Source organism: Mytilus trossulus, chromosome 11 (genome assembly GCF_036588685.1).
Source record: "Mytilus trossulus isolate FHL-02 chromosome 11, PNRI_Mtr1.1.1.hap1, whole genome shotgun sequence".
In the NCBI taxonomy this organism is placed as follows: Eukaryota; Metazoa; Mollusca; class Bivalvia; order Mytilida; family Mytilidae; genus Mytilus; species Mytilus trossulus.
The window spans coordinates 24,237,769-24,258,845 of record NC_086383.1 but is presented as its reverse complement, the minus strand read 5'-3'; the positions used below and the strand labels follow the sequence as shown (position 1 = coordinate 24,258,845).

Sequence of the window (21,077 nt, the reverse complement as noted above, 5' to 3'; positions counted from 1 at the left end):
CAGGGCAGATAGATCTTAACCTGATAATCAATTTGACCCCATGTCAGATTTGTCCTAAATACTTTGGTTTTTGAGTAATATGCAAAAAACTGCATTTTACCCCTATGTTCTATTTTTAGCCATGGCGGCCATCTTGGTTGGTTCGCCGGGTCACCGGACACATTTTTTTAAACTAGATATCCCAATGATGATTGTGGCTAAATTTAGTTTAATTTGGCCTAGTAGTTTCAGAGAAGAAGATTTTTGTAAAAGCTAACGACGGACGACGACGACGGACGACGCCGGACGCCAAGTGATGAGAAAAGCTCACTTAGTCCTTTGAGCCAGGTGAGCTAGGGAGACAAACACATAAACAAAAGTACACAAGACACAACATTTAAAACTAAAGACAAAACAACTTGAACACAGCTAATACAGGGAATGATCTTAGGTGCTCCCGAGGGGTAAGCAGATACTGATCCTCAGGTGTAAAGCACAAATTCTCACGAGTATCTCATGTATTCTCGACTACTCTGAAATAATGAGTTTGCCCTTCATTTCAAAAAAGTTCTTTTACCTTAGGACCAGACCACATTACTGATAATATTCTTTTTTGTCAAATTTGATCTAGCTATATAGTTTGATATAGTTTTGTCTTTTTTAATCTTTTTTACTAATCATGCTCATTGCGCTGTCATTTTATTTTCGACTTATGATTTTGAATGTTCCTTTTCTTTCGCCTCTCTTTTTCAGAAAAAAAGTTAAAAACAAACTAATATTTTGTAAAATGTCAACGATAGTTATGATATAAATGGATTTAATGAGAAGATTAAATTCAACACATGTTCGTAAGGAACCGTAAAATCCAAACACGAACCTTTAAAAATAGCAGAGCGTCTTTAAAAAACAAAAATATTTTCAAATCTGTTTTACCCTTTATCGACAAGATTTAAACAAGTTTATTTGATAAAACAGAACTTACTTGAGTCAAAAAACAAAAACAAACAAGACATGACATGACAAACCAAACAGCTTACTATACAACAAAAATTTAAAACCCTAACTGTAAATTAACGTATATTCGTGACCGATTTATTTTTCGTTAGTACAAAAAACAATGCGACTAAAAATCGTAGCGAATATGTTATATTAAATCTTTCCTTTTCAAACTACTTCAAATAAATTTGAAAATCACGGATTTAAATCTCTGCGAAAAAGGAATTCATTTTCTGACTCCGACTTCTTTTGAACTGAGTTTTATAACGCTTAATTTTGTGTTTTTTTGTTTTTTCTACATTGGCCAGAGTTATAGAAGGAGCGTTGAAATCACAAAAAAACTGTTTAACCCCATCGCATTTTGTGCCTGTCCCAAGTCAGGAGCCTCTGTCCTCTTAGAAGATTTTTAATTTTAGTTTCTTGTGTATATTTCGGAGTTTAGTTTTACGTCCATTATCACTGAACTAGTGTACATTTTTGTTTAGGTGCCAGCTAACGTTGGTGGGCTGTTTTCTGTTCTTTGGTTGGGTTGTTGTCACATTGCCTTTTACACATTTCCCCATGTCAATTCTCAATTTAATAGAAATGGCTAAAAGCGAATCAAATGAACTGCGAAATAAGTTGAATTGGAGTATACTGATCAACAGCAACAGTAGTACAATGATCAACAGCAACAGTAGTACAATGATCAACAGCAACAGTAGTACAATGATCAACAGCAACAGTAGTACAATGATCAACAGCAACAGTAGTACAATGATCAACAGCAACAGTAGTACAATGATCAACAGCAACAGTAGTACAATGATATCTACTGTAATTCCCTCAACAGCAACAGTAGTACAATGATATCTACTGTAATTCCCTCAACAGCAACAGTAGTACAATGATATCTACTGTAATTCCCTCAACAGCAACAGTAGTACAATGATATCTACTGTAATTCCCTCAACAGCAACAGTAGTACAATGATATCTACTGTAATTCCCTCAACAGCAACAGTAGTACAATGATATCTACTGTAATTCCCTCAAAAGAATAAATGAAATATAATATTCTAAATATAGTCAGGGGAAAGATATTGCATCGCCGTCGTCGGTTAATTAATCACGATCAACTCACATCAGAGCATAATATAACTATTCAAAAAGGTGTTAATTATCATATTTTTCAGTACCAGGGAACCAATAATGATACATCAATGAAAGGTATAAAACAAACATATGCTGTATGAGGACCGATAACGTCAAACAAAGGAGTTGTTATTGGATGCATTATATGTTATCTAAGCTCAGTTCTTCAAACGGTTATTGAAATATTTCTGTTTCAAACAAATTAATCAATATGCGATACAATTATGTCAGCTATCAATATCAAGACAACACTATTTACGCATGCTATTCCAATGGCATTTCTATATATTTGTACCGTCGTTATCCATGTAGTAATCGTTGTTAGAATATTCATGAGACAAAAAATCTCCCGAATAAAACTATGATGGAACTGTTGATGATAAAGGCTCTTTAAACACTTAGTATAGTGATGTTGATCACTGTTATTGCTAACAAGCAAGGTTGTATTATGGAATTTTATACAGAATTCTATGGATGTTCGGAACACATAATTAAATGGACTTCTTACTGTTACACTTTAACAATGATTCATCCACTTATAGATCCGATATTGTATGTTGTTCGTCTGCAAAGATTTTCTTGGCCAGATTGGAAAGTTTCTTTGTAGGAAACATGATTTGCAAAATGAATCGAGAAGAGGCAAAATGAATGTAACTTTTGATTCCAGCATGTGAATACAGATAAAAATAGAACACTCTAAAAGTTTGTCAAATGGGTAAGAGTTAATGCATCCTGTTACACAAAGACATTTAATCCATATTCACATTACTATCATCTGACTCCTTCTAGAAAAAGTCAGGAAACCAGCACACTATTTTGAAAAATAAACCAGCCTTGTTACAAATAAGCATACGTTGTACAGGAACATTGTGTGTTTTATTCATTTCTTCTCAATCTGTGTTTGGTATAATTTACAAAAGGTATGCTAGTGGTTAGCCTTAAAACCACAGTCTTTTCCACGGATTCCTCTTTACACTTGGAATTGAGTTTTTCAAAGGTCATCTTAAGTTAATAATTGTGTCTATTTCACTGAACAAATGATGTAAGGATATTTGTTTTGAATCTTAGATATACGTCTATATCTGTTACTAGTGTTGCTATATCTGGTCATGTTACTTTCAGTTCATTTTCCGTTTATTTTTTATACATTTTTGCGTGTTCCCCTATCAAACTGTGAATCTTAGGCCAGTAAAACAATTCTCGAATTTCAAGGTTATAAGTCAGTTATCAAGGAATAATCGTTCATTGAGGTTTATCTTAGATTGTCTTTAACTTTGATGTTTTTATTTGATTGACATTTATTTACCTAATGAGCTTTAGATATGTGTTTGTCTCCTTATTGTTGAATTTACAGTTAATCAAATGGGAAAATCAAAAGTTTAAACACGAATGAATAACAACTGTCATATTCCTGACTTAGTACAGGCATTTTCTGATGCAAAAAATGGTGGATTTAACCTGGTTTAAGAGCTAGCTAAACTTCTAAATTGTATGAGAGTTGCATATTATTCCATTATATGGACATTGATGCGTGAACAAACCATATATATTTTAGACTGACTTGTGCAACAAAATTATTTGACCGCATCAACCAAAACTGACCATATTTGCACTTTATTTTTTAAATCCATATAGCCACAAAGAAATCAGCCATATTTTTATGTCAGGATTCAATGTAGATTACAAATTGAAGTAAAATTGGAATACAATAACTTCCAAATTGTGTCCACATAATAGGAGACAATTCCAATTGACGTAATAAAAAAATGTACTTAAATTTATTATGTCAATATCAGCCAATCAATTTGCGAGAAATTACTCGAAATCGGGATAATATAAGATATAAGACCCTAAAAAAATATCTAGAGTCAAAAAAGAAACAGATATGTACGAAATTGACTCTGCTAATAGATTTATTAAATTTATTAAATCAACACATTATACTGTCATGATCGCAATCCAAGACTGCTACTGATATCTACAAAAGAAAGAAAAAAAGGCTTACAGATGCATGAGTATATTTTTAATAACTTACTTAAATTAATAAAGGATTGAATACGTGAAATGAAACCAATATTATACAGTTACTGTCTTTTTATGAAGTAAACACGTAGCTTTAATGTAAATATCAGTTTGTCAAAAGTTAATTAAACTATATATTTACCGACACAAAAGACAGTATTTTTTTTTTTCAAATTCCGAGAAAAATGTATGTAATTGCAAATATTTACCATAACCAATTGTACATCAAACGTTTTTTTGTGATATTTATATCGTTTTAAAAAAATGTGTAAATACCAACCATTTTATGAAGTGCTTATAAAATTGTAAAAGAAATATTTTGATACAACTGAAATGAATTAAAGGATGCATATGAATGAATACTGACCAAATTTCACAAAATGCATTGAGTAACTGATAGCACGCCTCGTCCCCCCATTGGAATGAGTGAAGAGGAGATAAAGCAGCACAATAAGCATTAATTGTTCCTTCTGTTGAATCAATATTATCTGGTTGAATGGATCCACCTTGATACCAGTCAGTGTATGATAGTTGATGACCCGAAATCCATTCAAATGAACCTTCGGTCTTTTTGTCTGTTAGACCTATCCACCATCGATCTAACAATACATTAATCATTAGTTGATTGTTCATCGTAGTGATAATCGAAATCGGAAAATCATTAAAAGCACTTTAAGGTGGTACCCAACACCTCGACTAAAATTTATTTGGCTCGTTTAATTTTCATAAAATTTTGACAAAATATATAGTTTAATCCTCGATAAAAATATATAAAAATCTCAAAATTTGAACCAACCAATTAATCAAAAAAATTACACCGGTTATATAGAGGTTTGATAAACACTAATGTTGATCATTGAGAAGCTTAATATTCCCTTAACACCACAACGTAATTAAAACGTGTAGCTGATTTTACAGAGATATCTCCCTGTTGTATTATGTACAACCTAAAACAAAGTTTTTGACCAAATTATATAGATGGGAAAAAAAACTAAATTTTATTATCACAAAAATCATTAGTTATATGAAAGAAAGCACCAACACGTTTATATGTCTATACACAGGTTGAACGACTCAAAGTCAGTCTTGGTGAGATAACAATTTGATGTAGTAGGAATACAATGCAGTGACTATACATGGACATCCGCTTATAAAAGAAATCAATACTATATAAATACTGCTTATATTAGTAGTAAAAGATAATCATTTTGGTATCAAGATATAAAATTCGTTAATTATGTAATATACAACCTAAATTGTAACATAGTCGTATTTTTCTCTCCTTATAAAATGATATGATTTTTTTGAAAAACACACATAGTATAACTCTTAAAATGTCATTGATGCCACTAAATATTAATTTAACTTATAACTGAGAATTATGTGAAACTCTCTTAAAATGCATTGTGAACTGTGATGAATTTCTCACTAAATCATCATGTGATTTTCAAACGAGAAAATCACTAAAACCTATTTTATGTGAATTGTAAGTATTTGTTAAATCGTTTGAGGTGAAAATCATGGATAAACTCGTTTGAGGTGAAAATCATGTATAAACTCGTTTGAGATTCACATGCATTTAGATTCACGTGAAATCAATCTAATTGAAATTAAATCTCTCACTCGCTATTTTTTTTTATTCTTGGTCGCCCACGCAGCGACCAAGAATAAAAAAAATAGCGAGTGAGAGATTTAATTTCAATTAGATTGACGTGAAATTAATGTAAGTGAAATATGCCTGTGTATTTCAGTTTATATGTGTGTGTTAACGAGTGAATTATGCTTTTGGTTTCACTGATCTCTGTTTAAATGTTTCTTATGACGAGAACAATCGGAATTTATGTCTATTATTTAAATGTTAACAAGAGAATAACCGATTAAAACAAATTGTTTGCGTTTGTATTTTGTTTACATTTGTTTGTATTCGTAAAGTCGTCATGCACAATAATGTCATAGTGTATGCTAAATTTAATGAAAACGGCAATCTTTAAATGTAAACAGTATTTTGAATTCTAAAACAAAATCAATGAACAATGATTATTTATAACGGAACCTTTAGTTAATTGCATGCAGCTGTAAAATACTTACTTGGATAGATTTCTCCTGTCAAGTGTATCAAAGAAGCTACATATTTTAAAAAATCATTTTCCTCCTTAGTTTCAATTGTTGTCAGATTTCCGCCTTGAGTTTTACAATAACCCTAGAGCAGACAACATTCAGCTAAGCAAACGTGACTTTTTTCAATTCGTTTATATACATATATGAATATATTTATAATATAATTATTATATAACTTTAGTTTTGTACTTGATATATTCGAGAACAAACATATTTTAAGACAGTGTGTTTATGTTTTGTAAATAGTTTACATTTATATTTTTATTTTGATAGATACAATGTTCGGTTATCTTCTCATTTCAAAACTAGACCCATCATTAATTTCTAATTTGTTGATGGAAATCAAACAATCCACAATGTATCTATTCCAAATTAATATATTGTGTAAAGTTTGAATTTTGAGTCACTCTAGGTTATCAGAAAGTGCGACTGAAATCAACACTTATCATGTTTGAGGGTCATCAACAGATACTGGTTGACTGATAATGTACTTGCGTGGTTTATCTTAGTCTTTCTTCAAGGTGTACCTGCTAATAAGTTAGTAAACTGTAAACACGAGCGTTCTATGTCAATTGAGATATTTTTACTCCATACGTTTGGACCAGAGGGTAGGTCACAGCTTCAAGATAGGAAATAAAAGAATATGTTTATCATAATTTGAAGACGTTGCTTTCTTGTTGATTGAAAGAAATAAAAATGTAAAGCAGGCCTATACATGATTGACCTTATCTTAAACAAGATCAATAATCTAAAGAGCTCCGAGATGCATACGATGCTTGCATGCATTAAAATAATGGTTATTGAGTGAAAGACATCATCATATTTGAAATACAAATTGTAAAACTTACATTTGTTACATTTGTATATGCCACTGCCATACAAGTGAAAAATAAAGCTGACTATACACATATGTTTATTTCATCATGTTCGAAATGAGAAAATGCCTGTACCAAATCATAAACAGACAGCTGTCATCCATTGATTTGATGTGTTTGATTATGGACTTTAAGTTTTAAAAATTTGTAAGGAGATCGGGATTTTTGATATTTTACTTTTTGCTAACTGTATTATGACCGGAAGTTGTAAAGTGCCTGTTCTTATGATCACCAAAAATAGAGACGAAAAATACCAGAGGGACAGTCAAACTCATAATTCGAAAATAAACTGACAACCCCATGGCTAAAAATGAAAAAGACAAACAGATAAACAATAGTACACATGACATAACATAGAAAACTAAAGAATAAACAACACGAACCCCACCAAAAACTATGAATGGTCTTAGGTGCTCTTGAAGGATAAGCAGATCCTGCTCTACATGCGGCACAATTTACGACGAAAATATCAGCATACAAAACACATAGCTACATGTATGACTTTGATTCGACTATATATTGCTCTTTTGCCTAAATAGTGCAAGAATATAGGAGAATCGATTATTCTTATTGTTACAGGGATGGAACTCCAAATCGTTAGCAATATACAATAAGACTATCCCAATTACCCCCCTTACCCTTTCCCATTGTGGTTGGTTAACATATATAAAAAGAATACCTCTGCTATAGACCAGCTTATCATTCCAAGGAAGAATTTGTATCTTGATCCACCAAAGCGTGTAACGACAGTAATTCCACTTGCTACAGAATCAAGATATGACAGATAATTGTTTTTGGCAATGACTTGAATTCTGTTTTATGTTCTAGTTTTAACAATATGTGAGCAAATGTTAAAAACTTATTTTTTGTTTCATTTAGTTTTAATTTTCAATTTTTTTCTCCTCCACTGAAACATGAATTAATGTTATTCACTAAGCAAGCTTAGTGTCTCTTTCAAGCCATATATATATATATTTCTAATGACTTATAAAGTATATTTGCATCTTTCAATGTTCTCGATACATGATGAGTAATTGCCTATATTCTTAAATATACTTTGAACTTAGTAAGTAACACTGTAAACATATAGTATCTCGTATGTGTTCACCAGTAGCATGCATGTTCCCCTATATTGCATTTTTTAAATACAGTGGTTATAATTGAATTATACCTTGAACATATAATATGGAGAGAGCTTTTATATGCTGTGCCTGTTGCTCAATCCTTTTCATATCTTAATGAATAAAATATGTTTAAAATCAAAATATTTAAGAAGTGTTTCCTAATCACAAATTTGCAAGTGACTTGCGCACTTACGAAACATTTGTTCAATGAAAAAATTTAATATAGCTCAATACGTATTTTACATGCATATATTTATTATAGTTGATACACCACAGACAGTAATCGTTCGTGAACTAAGATATAGTTATGTGTTAGTAATTTATTTTTGCGTTTGTTTGTGAAGGTTTATAGTTTATACTGCGTACAATATAACATGTTTTACTAAGTTCGTACCAAAGCATATAGGAATAAATTCACTCCATCCGTTGCGCGTACAAGTAAGTAACTTGTTTCCAAGTAACCAATAACCAGCTTGGCAAGAAAAGGTGGCAGTAGATCCTACTCCTGTACCGTTTAGATTAGCTTTCCCGTATTCAATCTGTAAATTCTCACATTCAACTGCAATAATATATTGAAGTCATAGTCTAAATATTATTTAACAAAGAATGAAAACACGTTCATTCCATATGTTCCTTTCTTGTTAAACTTACGTAGGGATAATTTGAATTTCACCGCTGTGATAAATAGCTAGCTATGCTGTATGTAGAAGTTTTCTAACAAGGACAAGGCGATATGTACTTCATATATATGCGTTTTAGTAATATTGCTACATAGAAATAGAAAGTAAACAATTTGGATGCAGATAAGATCTCTGTTGTCGAAAATGTGGTTGTATTAAGTAAAACAACAGTGATGAGTAATATATAAACAAAAAAGCGTCTGCTTTGAAAGGAGGATATACAAATTAATTAATGTTATTAAACATAAGCAAAGCTCCAAAGACTATTAAAGGTAAAAATCGACGTCTGCGTAAAATACGAGCCCTCTTAATAAGAACATTAAAACTTGTTAATTTAATTATGTGATCTGTATAAAAATGCATTACAGATGTGTTTTGTGTGTGAAAGTAGGTAATACTTGGCCGTATGCAAATGATATATACTGAAATCACATTTTCCAAATGTAATTTCAAGGAATAAGAAAATTTAATAATATTGTCACTGAAACCGGTTTCTACAAGGGACGAAGTAGCATCAACGTAATCAGCTTCAACAATAAACAGAATCCATATCGCACAATGGACACTTCAAAAACTCAAAATTAGAAAAGTTGAAACAATGCAAACGAGAAAAATAATACAGGCCTGATTTGACAGATAACAGAATAAAAAATGATTATAAGCAAATAACGACAATCACTTATTTACAGGGCTGACATAACACAGTCACATACATAACATATAACGATGACACTTGTTGGCAACGGCCCACATTTATCTTTTAATTATAAGCATGATAAGAGAACATTGCTATTACATACTTACATACGCAACACGGTCTATTACCACAGCATTTTCCTTTATTTACAAATCCTGGACCGAACATGGTAAAACAACTTAAATCGGTGTTCACACCGCATCTTCCATTCGAGGCCTCACATTGACGAGTAAGTTCTAAAAAGAGCAAATCATTGTATTCTGTACAGGGATGGGCACGATTACTGACAAATGTAATCGATTAATAATCAATTACATGAAGGATTTTTGTGCAATCGATTAATAATCGATTACTCAAATTTTAGTATGTAATCGATTACAATCGATTACTTTTGGTACATTCCTTTTCGATTACTGTCAATTACATGCTCAACATTTAAAAAAAAAATAACATGAATAAACACAATTTTATTGCCCAACATTTGTGTAGTGGAAATTAAGAACTTAACCAAATGCATCATTCAAAGCATTGTTTCTAAATTATTAGTTAATAGCTGTTTTTTTTAGATCAAATCTCTTAATGAAGATTAGAAATATTTAAAAAATCTTGAAATTTTTACTTTCAACATAAAAGAATTTAACTAATTGTTTTTCAAAAATTTTGCTTTCTTACTGACTTCAGTTAGCTTTTTTGTTTAAACTCTCTAAAAAAAAAATATTTTAGCATAGTTATTCATAATGTTTAAGGAAATATAAAAAAAAGTAGAATAATTAATTAGTTCAGCTATTGACATGCATAATTTAAACCTTTTGTTTGGATAACCACCCTAATTACAGATTATTTAACTGCCACTGGAGTACAATTTATAACCTGGGGCTACATACTGTAAATTTCCTTCTTAATTAGACATAAGATAATTGAAATAAAAACAAGCTATGTTTGTTATTGATTAGAAGACTTTGATCATCTTATTAGGAAAGGCAAGAATGTTGTTAAGATTTGTTGACTTCTCAAATCAAATTATATACAAAATATATTTATAGTGTCAAAGGGATACATGTATCTATTTCTAAAAAGAATTACACTGCATTGCCATTGGTTCATTAATGTTAAAAGGATTTTTTATTCTTTTTTAATTCAATGTATAACATAACATATAAGAAATCAACTGATTATCTATTCTTAGCTTTAATTTCAACTCTGATTGAAAATGATGTTTTCATAAAATATAATACAAATAAACTTACTACTTTTAAAAATGTAGTACAGAACTTAACGAAAGACTGACACATTTCTTATTTAAGATCTATTTTATTATTTCAAATCTATTTTATAATTTTGATATTCAAGCTCTTGAATTATTGACAATCACATACATCCATTTGTTTTAAAAAGCTAGATATAAAGTAAATTTAGTTAGGGATCTGATTACTCATAATGCAGCTTGAGACAATAGATAGAAATAAGGCAGTTGCCTAACTCTCAAGTATTGTTGATGCATAATATTCTATCTGTACTTCAAAGTGATAACATACATATTTTCCTCTGAAATGGGTTGTTTTTCATCAAATTATTTTACTAAAGTAATCGAAATGTAATCGAAAAGTAATCGATGATTACATCCAATTTTTTGCTGTAATCGATTAAATTACGAATACATGTAATCGAAAATGTCTTCAATTACAGATTAATCTCGATTACTTCAAAAAATGTAATCAATTACAAACGATTACGATTACCCCATCCCTGATTCTGTATGTGTCTTCTCTCACTTGTATGAAAGTCGTATACAATTTCATTATAAGATCATTTTGATAGTTACATATTTATATGTGTATTTAATAAACATGTACATTGTATTTCCTTTGACCAAAGATTACATATATATATTCATAGATGGAAAATTCACATCAGCTCAGTAAAAAAATGATACACTTTCACCCGAAGTGCATGTAAATGTAGTTTTAATATATCTGTCGTAAACACATTAATATTTAACATCCAAATACAATCATGTATATCAAGTATATGTTGATCATTTCGATGTTCTGTGACCATTGTTTACAACAAGGTCAGTCATAAATAAAATGTAACTTACTGCCTGCATTCGATACATGGTATACGCTGAGGGCAAACATAAACACATGCCAGCAATTCGACATGATACTGTGCTGAAATATTGTCATTTATAATATTACATGACTTACAATATTACACTTAGTTTAACATTGATATCAGGTTATCAAACAGTGAACTTATAACATAAAAATAAGAAGATGTGGTATCATTGCCAATGAGACAAATTTCCACAAGGACCCTATTAATTCAGAGCTAAACAACAATAGGCCAGCGTAATGTGTAAAACCCATACCTCATAGTCAGCCATAAAAAACCATGAAATGACACATTATGTTAATTTATTCAAACGAGAATACAGCCTGTTTTATTTAGAAAAAAATAAATCGAAAAGCTTATATGATTAACAGCAATAAACGAAAACCACTGATGAACAGTGTAGCATTGGGAAACAAAGACAATAACCAGAGATTCAAAGTCGACAGCCTGAGATTTAATGTCTAGAACTAAAGATGCTTAGTCTAACTTTGAAGATTGACAGTCTATCGTTGATGATTAACAATTGATCGTTGATGATTTACAGTCTATCGGTGATGATTACCAGTCTATCGTTGATGATTTACAGTCTATCGTTGATGATTTACAGTCTATCGTTGATGATTTACAGTCTACCGTTGATGATTTAAATTCTGTCGTTGATGGTTAACAGTCTATTGTTGGTGATTCAAATTCTGTCGTTGATGGTTTACAGTTAATCGTTGATGATTTACAGTCTATCGTTGATAATCTACAGTCTATCGTTGATAATTTATAGTCAATCGTGGATGATTAACAGTCTATCGTTGATGATTACCAGTCTATTGTTGATGATTTACAGTCTATCGTTGATGATTTACAGTCTATCATTGATGATTTTACAGTATATCGTTGATGATTTACAGTCTATCGTTGATGATTTACAGTCTATCGTTGACAATTACAGTCTATCGCGGATGATTTACAGTATATCGTTGATGATTTTCAGTCTAAAGTTGATGATTTACAGTCTATTGTGGATGACTTACGGTCTGTCGTTATGATTTACAGTCTATCGTTGATGATTTACAGTCGATCATTGATGATTCACAGTGTATCGTGGATGTTTTACAGTCTGTCGATGATGATTTACAGTCTATCGTTTTTAATTTACAGTCTAGTGTTGAAAATTTCAATTATATCGTTGATGATCTCAAGTCTATCGGTGCTGATTACCAGTCTATCGTTGATGATTTAAATTCTGTCGTTGATGATTCACAGTCTACCGATTATGATTTAAATTCTGTCGTTGATAGTTTACAGTCTATCGTTGATGATTTACAGTCTATCGTTGATGGTTTACAGTCTATCGTTGATAATCTACAGTCAATCGTGGATGATTAACAGTCTATCGTTGATGATTTACAGTTTATCGTTGATGAGTTACAGTCTATCGGTGATGATTACCAGTCTATCGTTGATGATTTACAGTCTATCGTTGATGATTCACAGTCTACCGATTATGATTTAAATTCTGTCGTTGATGGTTTACAGTCTATCGTTGATGATTTACAGTCTATCGTTGATGGTTTACAGTCTATCGTTGATAATCTACAGTCAATCGTGGATGATTAACAGTCTATCGTTGATGATTTACAGTATATCGTTGATGATTTACAGTCCATCGTTGATGATTTACAGTCTATCGTTGACAATTACAGTCTATCGCGGATGATTAACAGTCTATCGTTGATGATTTGCAGTCTAACGTTGATGATTTACAGTCTATTGTGGATGATTTACACTCTATCGTTTATGATTTACAGTCTATCCTGGATGATATACATTTAAGCGTTGATGATTTACAGTCTATCGTTGATGATTGACAGTCTACCGTTGATGATTTAAATTCTGTCGTTGATGGTTTACAGTCTATTGTTGATGATTTACAGTATATCGTTGATGAGTTACAGTCTATCGGTGATGATTACTAGTCTATCGTTGATGATTACAGTCTATCGTTGATGGTTTACAGTCTATCGTTGATAATTTACAGTTTATCGTTGATGAGTAACAGTCTATCAGTGATGATTACTAGTCTATTGTTGATGATTTACAGTCTATCGTTGATGATTTACAGTCTATCGTTGATGATTAACAGTCTATCGTTGATGGTTTACAGTCTATCGTTGATGATTTACAGTCTATCGTTGATGATTTACAGTCTATCATTGATGATTTACAGTCTATCGTTGATGATTAACAGTCTATCGTTGATGGTTTACAGTCTATCGTTGATGATTTACAGTCTATCGTTGATGATTTACAGTCTATCATTGATGATTTTACAGTATATCGTTGATGATTTACAGTCTATCTTTGATGATTTACAGTCTATCGTTGACAATTACAGTCTATCGCGGATGATTTACAGTATATCGTTGATGATTTTCAGTCTAACGTTGATGATTTACAGTCTATTGTGGATGATTTACACTCTATCGTTTATGATTTACAGTCTATCCTGGATGATATACATTTAAGCGTTGATGATTTACAGTCTATCGTTGATGATTGACAGTCTACCGTTGATGATTTAAATTCTGTCGTTGATGGTTTACAGTCCATTGTTGATGATTTACAGTATATCGTTGATGAGTTACAGTCTATCGGTGATGATTACTAGTCTATCGTTGATGATTACAGTCTATCGTTGATGATTTACAGTTTATCGTTGATGAGTAACAGTCTATCAGTGATGATTACTAGTCTATTGTTGATGATTTACAGTCTATCGTTGATGATTTACAGTCTATCGTTGATGATTTACAGTCTATCGTTGATGATTTACAGTCTATCGTTGATGATTTACAGTCTATCATTGATGATTTACAGTCTATCGTTGATGATTAACAGTCTATCGTTGATGGTTTACAGTCTATCGTTGATGATTTACAGTCTATCGTTGATGATTTACAGTCTATCATTGATGATTTTACAGTATATCGTTGATGATTTACAGTCTATCTTTGATGATTTACAGTCTATCGTTGACAATTTCAGTCTATCGCGGATGATTTACAGTATATCGTTGATGATTTTCAGTCTAAAGTTGATGATTTACAGTCTATTGTGGATGACTTACGGTCTGTCGTTATGATTTACAGTCTATCGTTGATGATTGACAGTCGATCATTGATGATTCACAGTGTATCGTGGATGTTTTACAGTCTGTCGATGATGATTTACAGTCTATCGTTTTTAATTTACAGTCTAGTGTTGAAGATTTCAATTATATCGTTGATGATCTCAAGTCTATCGGTGCTGATTACCAGTCTATCGTTGATGATTTACAGTCTATCGTTGATGAGTTACAGTCTATCGGTGATGATTACCAGTCTATCGTTGATGATTTACAGTCTATCGTTGATGATTCACAGTCTACCGATTATGATTTAAATTCTGTCGTTGATGGTTTACAGTCTATCGTTGATGATTTACAGTCTATCGTTGATGGTTTACAGTCTATCGTTGATAATCTACAGTCAATCGTGGATGATTAACAGTCTATCGTTGATGATTTACAGTATATCGTTGATGATTTACAGTCTATAGTTGATGATTTACAGTCTATAGTTGATTGTTTACAGTCTATCGTTGATAATTTACAGTCTATCGTTGATGATTTACAGTCCATCGTTGATGATTTACAGTCTATCGTTGACAATTACAGTCTATCGCGGATGATTCACAGTCTATCGTTGATGATTTGCAGTCTAACGTTGATGATTTACAGTCTATTGTGGATGATTTACACTCTATCGTTTATGATTTACAGTCTATCCTGGATGATATACATTTAAGCGTTGATGATTTACAGTCTATCGTTGATGATTTACAGTCTACCGTTGATGATTTAAATTCTGTCGTTGATGGTTTACAGTCTATCGTTGATGATTTACAGTATATCGTTGATGAGTTACAGTCTATCGGTGATGATTACTAGTCTATCGTTGATGATTACAGTCTATCGTTTATGATTTACAGTCTATCCTGGATGATATACATTTAAGCGTTGATGATTTACAGTCTATCGTTGATGATTGACAGTCTACCGTTGATGATTTAAATTCTGTCGTTGATGGTTTACAGTCCATTGTTGATGATTTACAGTATATCGTTGATGAGTTACAGTCTATCGGTGATGATTACTAGTCTATCGTTGATGATTACAGTCTATCGTTGATGATTTACAGTTTATCGTTGATGAGTAACAGTCTATCAGTGATGATTACTAGTCTATTGTTGATGATTTACAGTCTATCGTTGATGATTTACAGTCTATCGTTGATGATTTACAGTCTATCGTTGATGATTTACAGTCTATCGTTGATGATTTACAGTCTATCATTGATGATTTACAGTCTATCGTTGATGATTAACAGTCTATCGTTGATGGTTTACAGTCTATCGTTGATGATTTACAGTCTATCGTTGATGATTTACAGTCTATCATTGATGATTTTACAGTATATCGTTGATGATTTACAGTCTATCTTTGATGATTTACAGTCTATCGTTGACAATTTCAGTCTATCGCGGATGATTTACAGTATATCGTTGATGATTTTCAGTCTAAAGTTGATGATTTACAGTCTATTGTGGATGACTTACGGTCTGTCGTTATGATTTACAGTCTATCGTTGATGATTGACAGTCGATCATTGATGATTCACAGTGTATCGTGGATGTTTTACAGTCTGTCGATGATGATTTACAGTCTATCGTTTTTAATTTACAGTCTAGTGTTGAAGATTTCAATTATATCGTTGATGATCTCAAGTCTATCGGTGCTGATTACCAGTCTATCGTTGATGATTTACAGTCTATCGTTGATGAGTTACAGTCTATCGGTGATGATTACCAGTCTATCGTTGATGATTTACAGTCTATCGTTGATGATTCACAGTCTACCGATTATGATTTAAATTCTGTCGTTGATGGTTTACAGTCTATCGTTGATGATTTACAGTCTATCGTTGATGGTTTACAGTCTATCGTTGATAATCTACAGTCAATCGTGGATGATTAACAGTCTATCGTTGATGATTTACAGTATATCGTTGATGATTTACAGTCTATAGTTGATGATTTACAGTCTATAGTTGATTGTTTACAGTCTATCGTTGATAATTTACAGTCTATCGTTGATGATTTACAGTCCATCGTTGATGATTTACAGTCTATCGTTGACAATTACAGTCTATCGCGGATGATTCACAGTCTATCGTTGATGATTTGCAGTCTAACGTTGATGATTTACAGTCTATTGTGGATGATTTACACTCTATCGTTTATGATTTACAGTCTATCCTGGATGATATACATTTAAGCGTTGATGATTTACAGTCTATCGTTGATGATTTACAGTCTATCGTTGATGATTTACAGTCTACCGTTGATGATTTAAATTCTGTCGTTGATGGTTTACAGTCTATCGTTGATGATTTACAGTATATCGTTGATGAGTTACAGTCTATCGGTGATGATTACTAGTCTATCGTTGATGATTACAGTCTATCGTTGATGATTTACAGTCTGCTGTTTATGATTAAAATTATGTCGTTGATGGTTTACAGTCTATCGTTGATGATTTCCAGTCTATCGTTGATGATTTACAGTCTATCGTTGATAATTTACAGTTTATCGTTGATGAGTTACAGTCTATCATTGATGATTACCAGTCTATCGTTGTGATTTACAGTCTATCGTTGATGATTTACAGTCTATCGTTGATGATTTACAGTCTATCGTTGACAATTACAGTCTATCGCGGATGATTTACAGTCTATCGTTGATGGTTTTCAGTCTATTGTTGATGATTTATAGTATATCGTTGATGAGTTACAGTCTATCGGTGATGATTACCAGTTTATCGTTGATGATTTTCAGTCTATCAATGATGATTCACAGTCTACCGTTTATGATTTAAATTCTGTCGTTGATGGTTTACAGTCTATCGTTGATGGTTTACAGTCTATCGTTGATAATCCACAGTCAATCGTGGATGATTAACAGTCTATCGTTGATGATTTACAGTATATCGTTGATGATTTACAGTCTATAGTTGATGATTTTCAGTCTATAGTTGATGGTTTACAGTCTATCGTTGATAATTTACAGTCTATCGTTGATGATTTACAGTCCATCGTTGATGATTGACAGTCTATCGTTGACAATTACAGTCTATCGCGGATGATTTACAGTCTATCGTTGATGATTTGCAGTCTAACGTTGATGATTTACAGTCTATTGTGGATGATTTACAGTCTATCGTTTATGATTTACAGTCTATCCTGGATGATATACATTTAAGCGTTGATGATTTACAGTCTATCGTTGATGATTTACAGTCTACCGTTGATGATTTAAATTCTGTCGTTGATGGTTTGCAGTCTATTGTTGATGATTTACAGTATATCGTTGATGAGTTACAGTCTATCGGTGATGATTACTAGTCTATCGTTGATGATTACAGTCTATCGTTGATGATTTACAGTCTGCTGTTTATGATTTAAATTCTGTCGTTGATGGTTTACAGTCTATCGTTGATTGTTTACAGTCTATCGTTGATAATTTACAATTTATCGTTGATGAGTTACAGTCTATCAGTGATGATTACCAGTCTATTGTTGATGATTTATAGTCTATCGTTGATGATTTACAGTCTATCGTTGATGATTAACAGTCTATCGTTGATGGTTTACAGTCTATCGTTGATGATTTACAGTCTATCGTTGATGATTTACAGTCTATCGTTGATGATTTACAATCTATCGTTGACAATTACAGTCTATCGCGGATGATTTACAGTCTATCGTTGATGGTTTTTAGTCTATCGTTGATGATGTACAGTCTATTGTGGATGATTTACAGTCTATCGTGGATGATTCACAGTTAAGCGTTGATGATTTACAGTCTATCGTTGATGATTTCCAGTCTATCGTTGATGATTTACAGTCTATCGTTGATAATTTACAGTTTATCGTTGATGAGTTACAGTCTATCAGTGATGATTACCAGTCTATCGTTGTGATTTACAGTCTATCGTTGATGATTTACAGTCTATCGTTGATGATTTACAGTCTATCGTTGACAATTACAGTCTATCGCGGATGATTTACAGTCTATCGTTGATGGTTTTCAGTCTATTGTTGATGATTTATAGTATATCGTTGATGAGTTACAGTCTATCGGTGATGATTACCAGTTTATCGTTGATGATTTTCAGTCTATCAATGATGATTCACAGTCTACCGTTTATGATTTAAATTCTGTCGTTGATGGTTTACAGTCTATCGTTGATGGTTTACAGTCTATCGTTGATAATCCACAGTTAATCGTGGATGATTAACAGTCTATCGTTGATGATTTACAGTATATCGTTGATGATTTACAGTCTATAGTTGATGATTTTCAGTCTATAGTTGATGGTTTACAGTCTATCGTTGATAATTTACAGTCTATCGTTGATGATTTACAGTCCATCGTTGATGATTGACAGTCTATCGTTGACAATTACAGTCTATCGCGGATGATTTACAGTCTATCGTTGATGATTTGCAGTCTAACGTTGATGATTTACAGTCTATTGTGGATGATTTACAGTCTATCGTTTATGATTTACAGTCTATCCTGGATGATATACATTTAAGCGTTGATGATTTACAGTCTATCGTTGATGATTTACAGTCTACCGTTGATGATTTAAATTCTGTCGTTGATGGTTTGCAGTCTATTGTTGATGATTTACAGTATATCGTTGATGAGTTACAGTCTATCGGTGATGATTACTAGTCTATCGTTGATGATTACAGTCTATCGTTGATGATTTACAGTCTGCTGTTTATGATTTAAATTCTGTCGTTGATGGTTTACAGTCTATCGTTGATTGTTTACAGTCTATCGTTGATAATTTACAATTTATCGTTGATGAGTTACAGTCTATCAGTGATGATTACCAGTCTATTGTTGATGATTTACAGTCTATCGTTGATGATTTACAGTCTATCGTTGATGATTAACAGTCTATCGTTGATGGTTTACAGTCTATCGTTGATGATTTACAGTCTATCGTTGATGATTTACAGTCTATCGTTGATGATTTACAATCTATCGTTGACAATTACAGTCTATCGCGGATGATTTACAGTCTATCGTTGATGGTTTTTAGTCTATCGTTGATGATGTACAGTCTATTGTGGATGATTTACAGTCTATCGTGGATGATTCACAGTTAAGCGTTGATGATTTACAGTCTATCGTTGATGATTTACAGTCTACCGTTTATGATTTAAATTATGATGTTGATAGTTTACAGTCTATTGTTGATGATTTACAGTATATCGATGATGAGTTACAGTCTATCGGTGATGATTACCAGTCTATCGTTGATGATTTACAGTCTATCGTTGATGATTTACAGTCTTTCGTTGATGATTTACAGTCTATCGTTGATGATTTACAGTCTATCGTTGATGGTTTTCAGTCTATCGTTGATGATTTACAGTCTCTTGTGGATGATTTACAGTCTATCGTGGATGATTCACAGTTAAGCGTTGATGATTTACAGTCTATCGTTGATGATTTACAGTCTACCGTTGATGATTTAAATTCTGATGTTGATAGTTTACAGTCTATTGTTGATGATTTACAGTCTATCGTTGATGATTTACAGTCTATCGTTGATGATTTACAGTCTATCGTTGACAAATACAGTCTATCGCGGATGATTTACAGTCTATTGTGGATGATTTACAGTCTATTGTGGATGATTTACAGTCTATCGTGGATGATTCACAGTTAAGTGTTGATGGTTTACAGTCTATCGTTGATGATTTACAGTCTATCGTTGATGATTTAAATTCTGATGTTGATAGTTTACAGTCTATTGTGGATGATTTACAGTCTATCGTGGATGATTCACAGTTAAGTGTTGATGGTTTACAGTCTATCGTTGATGATTTACAGTCTACCGTTGATGATTTAAATTCTGATGTTGATAGTTTACAGTCTATTGTTGATGATTTACAGTATATCGATGATGAGTTACAGTCTATCGGTGTTGATTACTAGTCTATCGTTGATGATTTACAGTATATCGTTTATGAGTTACAGTCTATCGGTGATGATTACTAGTCTATCGTTGATGATTTACAGTCTATCGTTGAAAATTTACAGTCTACCGTTTATGATTTAAATTCTGTCGTTGATGGTTTACAGTCTATCGTTGATGATTTACAGTCTATCGTTCAAACATAGCAGTCTATCGTTCAAACAAAGCTGGTCGCTTCTCAAAAATT

At 32.1% G+C, this 21,077-nt stretch overlaps 1 protein-coding gene across 1 annotated transcript; it reads left to right on the top strand.

Annotated features, from left to right (window-relative positions):
- The first annotated feature begins 1,560 nt into the window (after positions 1-1,560).
- Positions 1,561-20,850, top strand: LOC134689877 (reticulocyte-binding protein 2-like). The gene is made up of 11 exons (XM_063549847.1): positions 1,561-1,791; positions 12,787-13,044; positions 14,904-15,203; positions 15,449-15,685; positions 16,433-16,732; positions 17,605-17,778; positions 17,961-18,197; positions 18,944-19,117; positions 19,300-19,536; positions 19,949-20,185; positions 20,494-20,850. Exons 1-11 carry the CDS (start codon positions 1,561-1,563, stop codon positions 20,848-20,850), a joined length of 2,742 nt encoding a protein of 913 aa, XP_063405917.1.
- The last annotated feature ends 227 nt before the right edge of the window (positions 20,851-21,077 follow it).

Bases quoted from the DNA above. Each gene is read 5' to 3' on its own strand.
- LOC134689877 (XM_063549847.1), top strand. From the start codon at position 1,561: ATGGCTAAAAGCGAATCAAATGAACTGCGAAATAAGTTGAATTGGAGT. The intron at 1,792-12,786 runs GTAATTCCCTCA...TATGATTTACAG, and splicing joins GTAGTACAATGATATCTACT to TCTATCGTTGATGATTTACA. The intron at 15,686-16,432 runs GTTGATGAGTTA...GATGATTGACAG, and splicing joins TTGATGATTTACAGTATATC to TCGATCATTGATGATTCACA.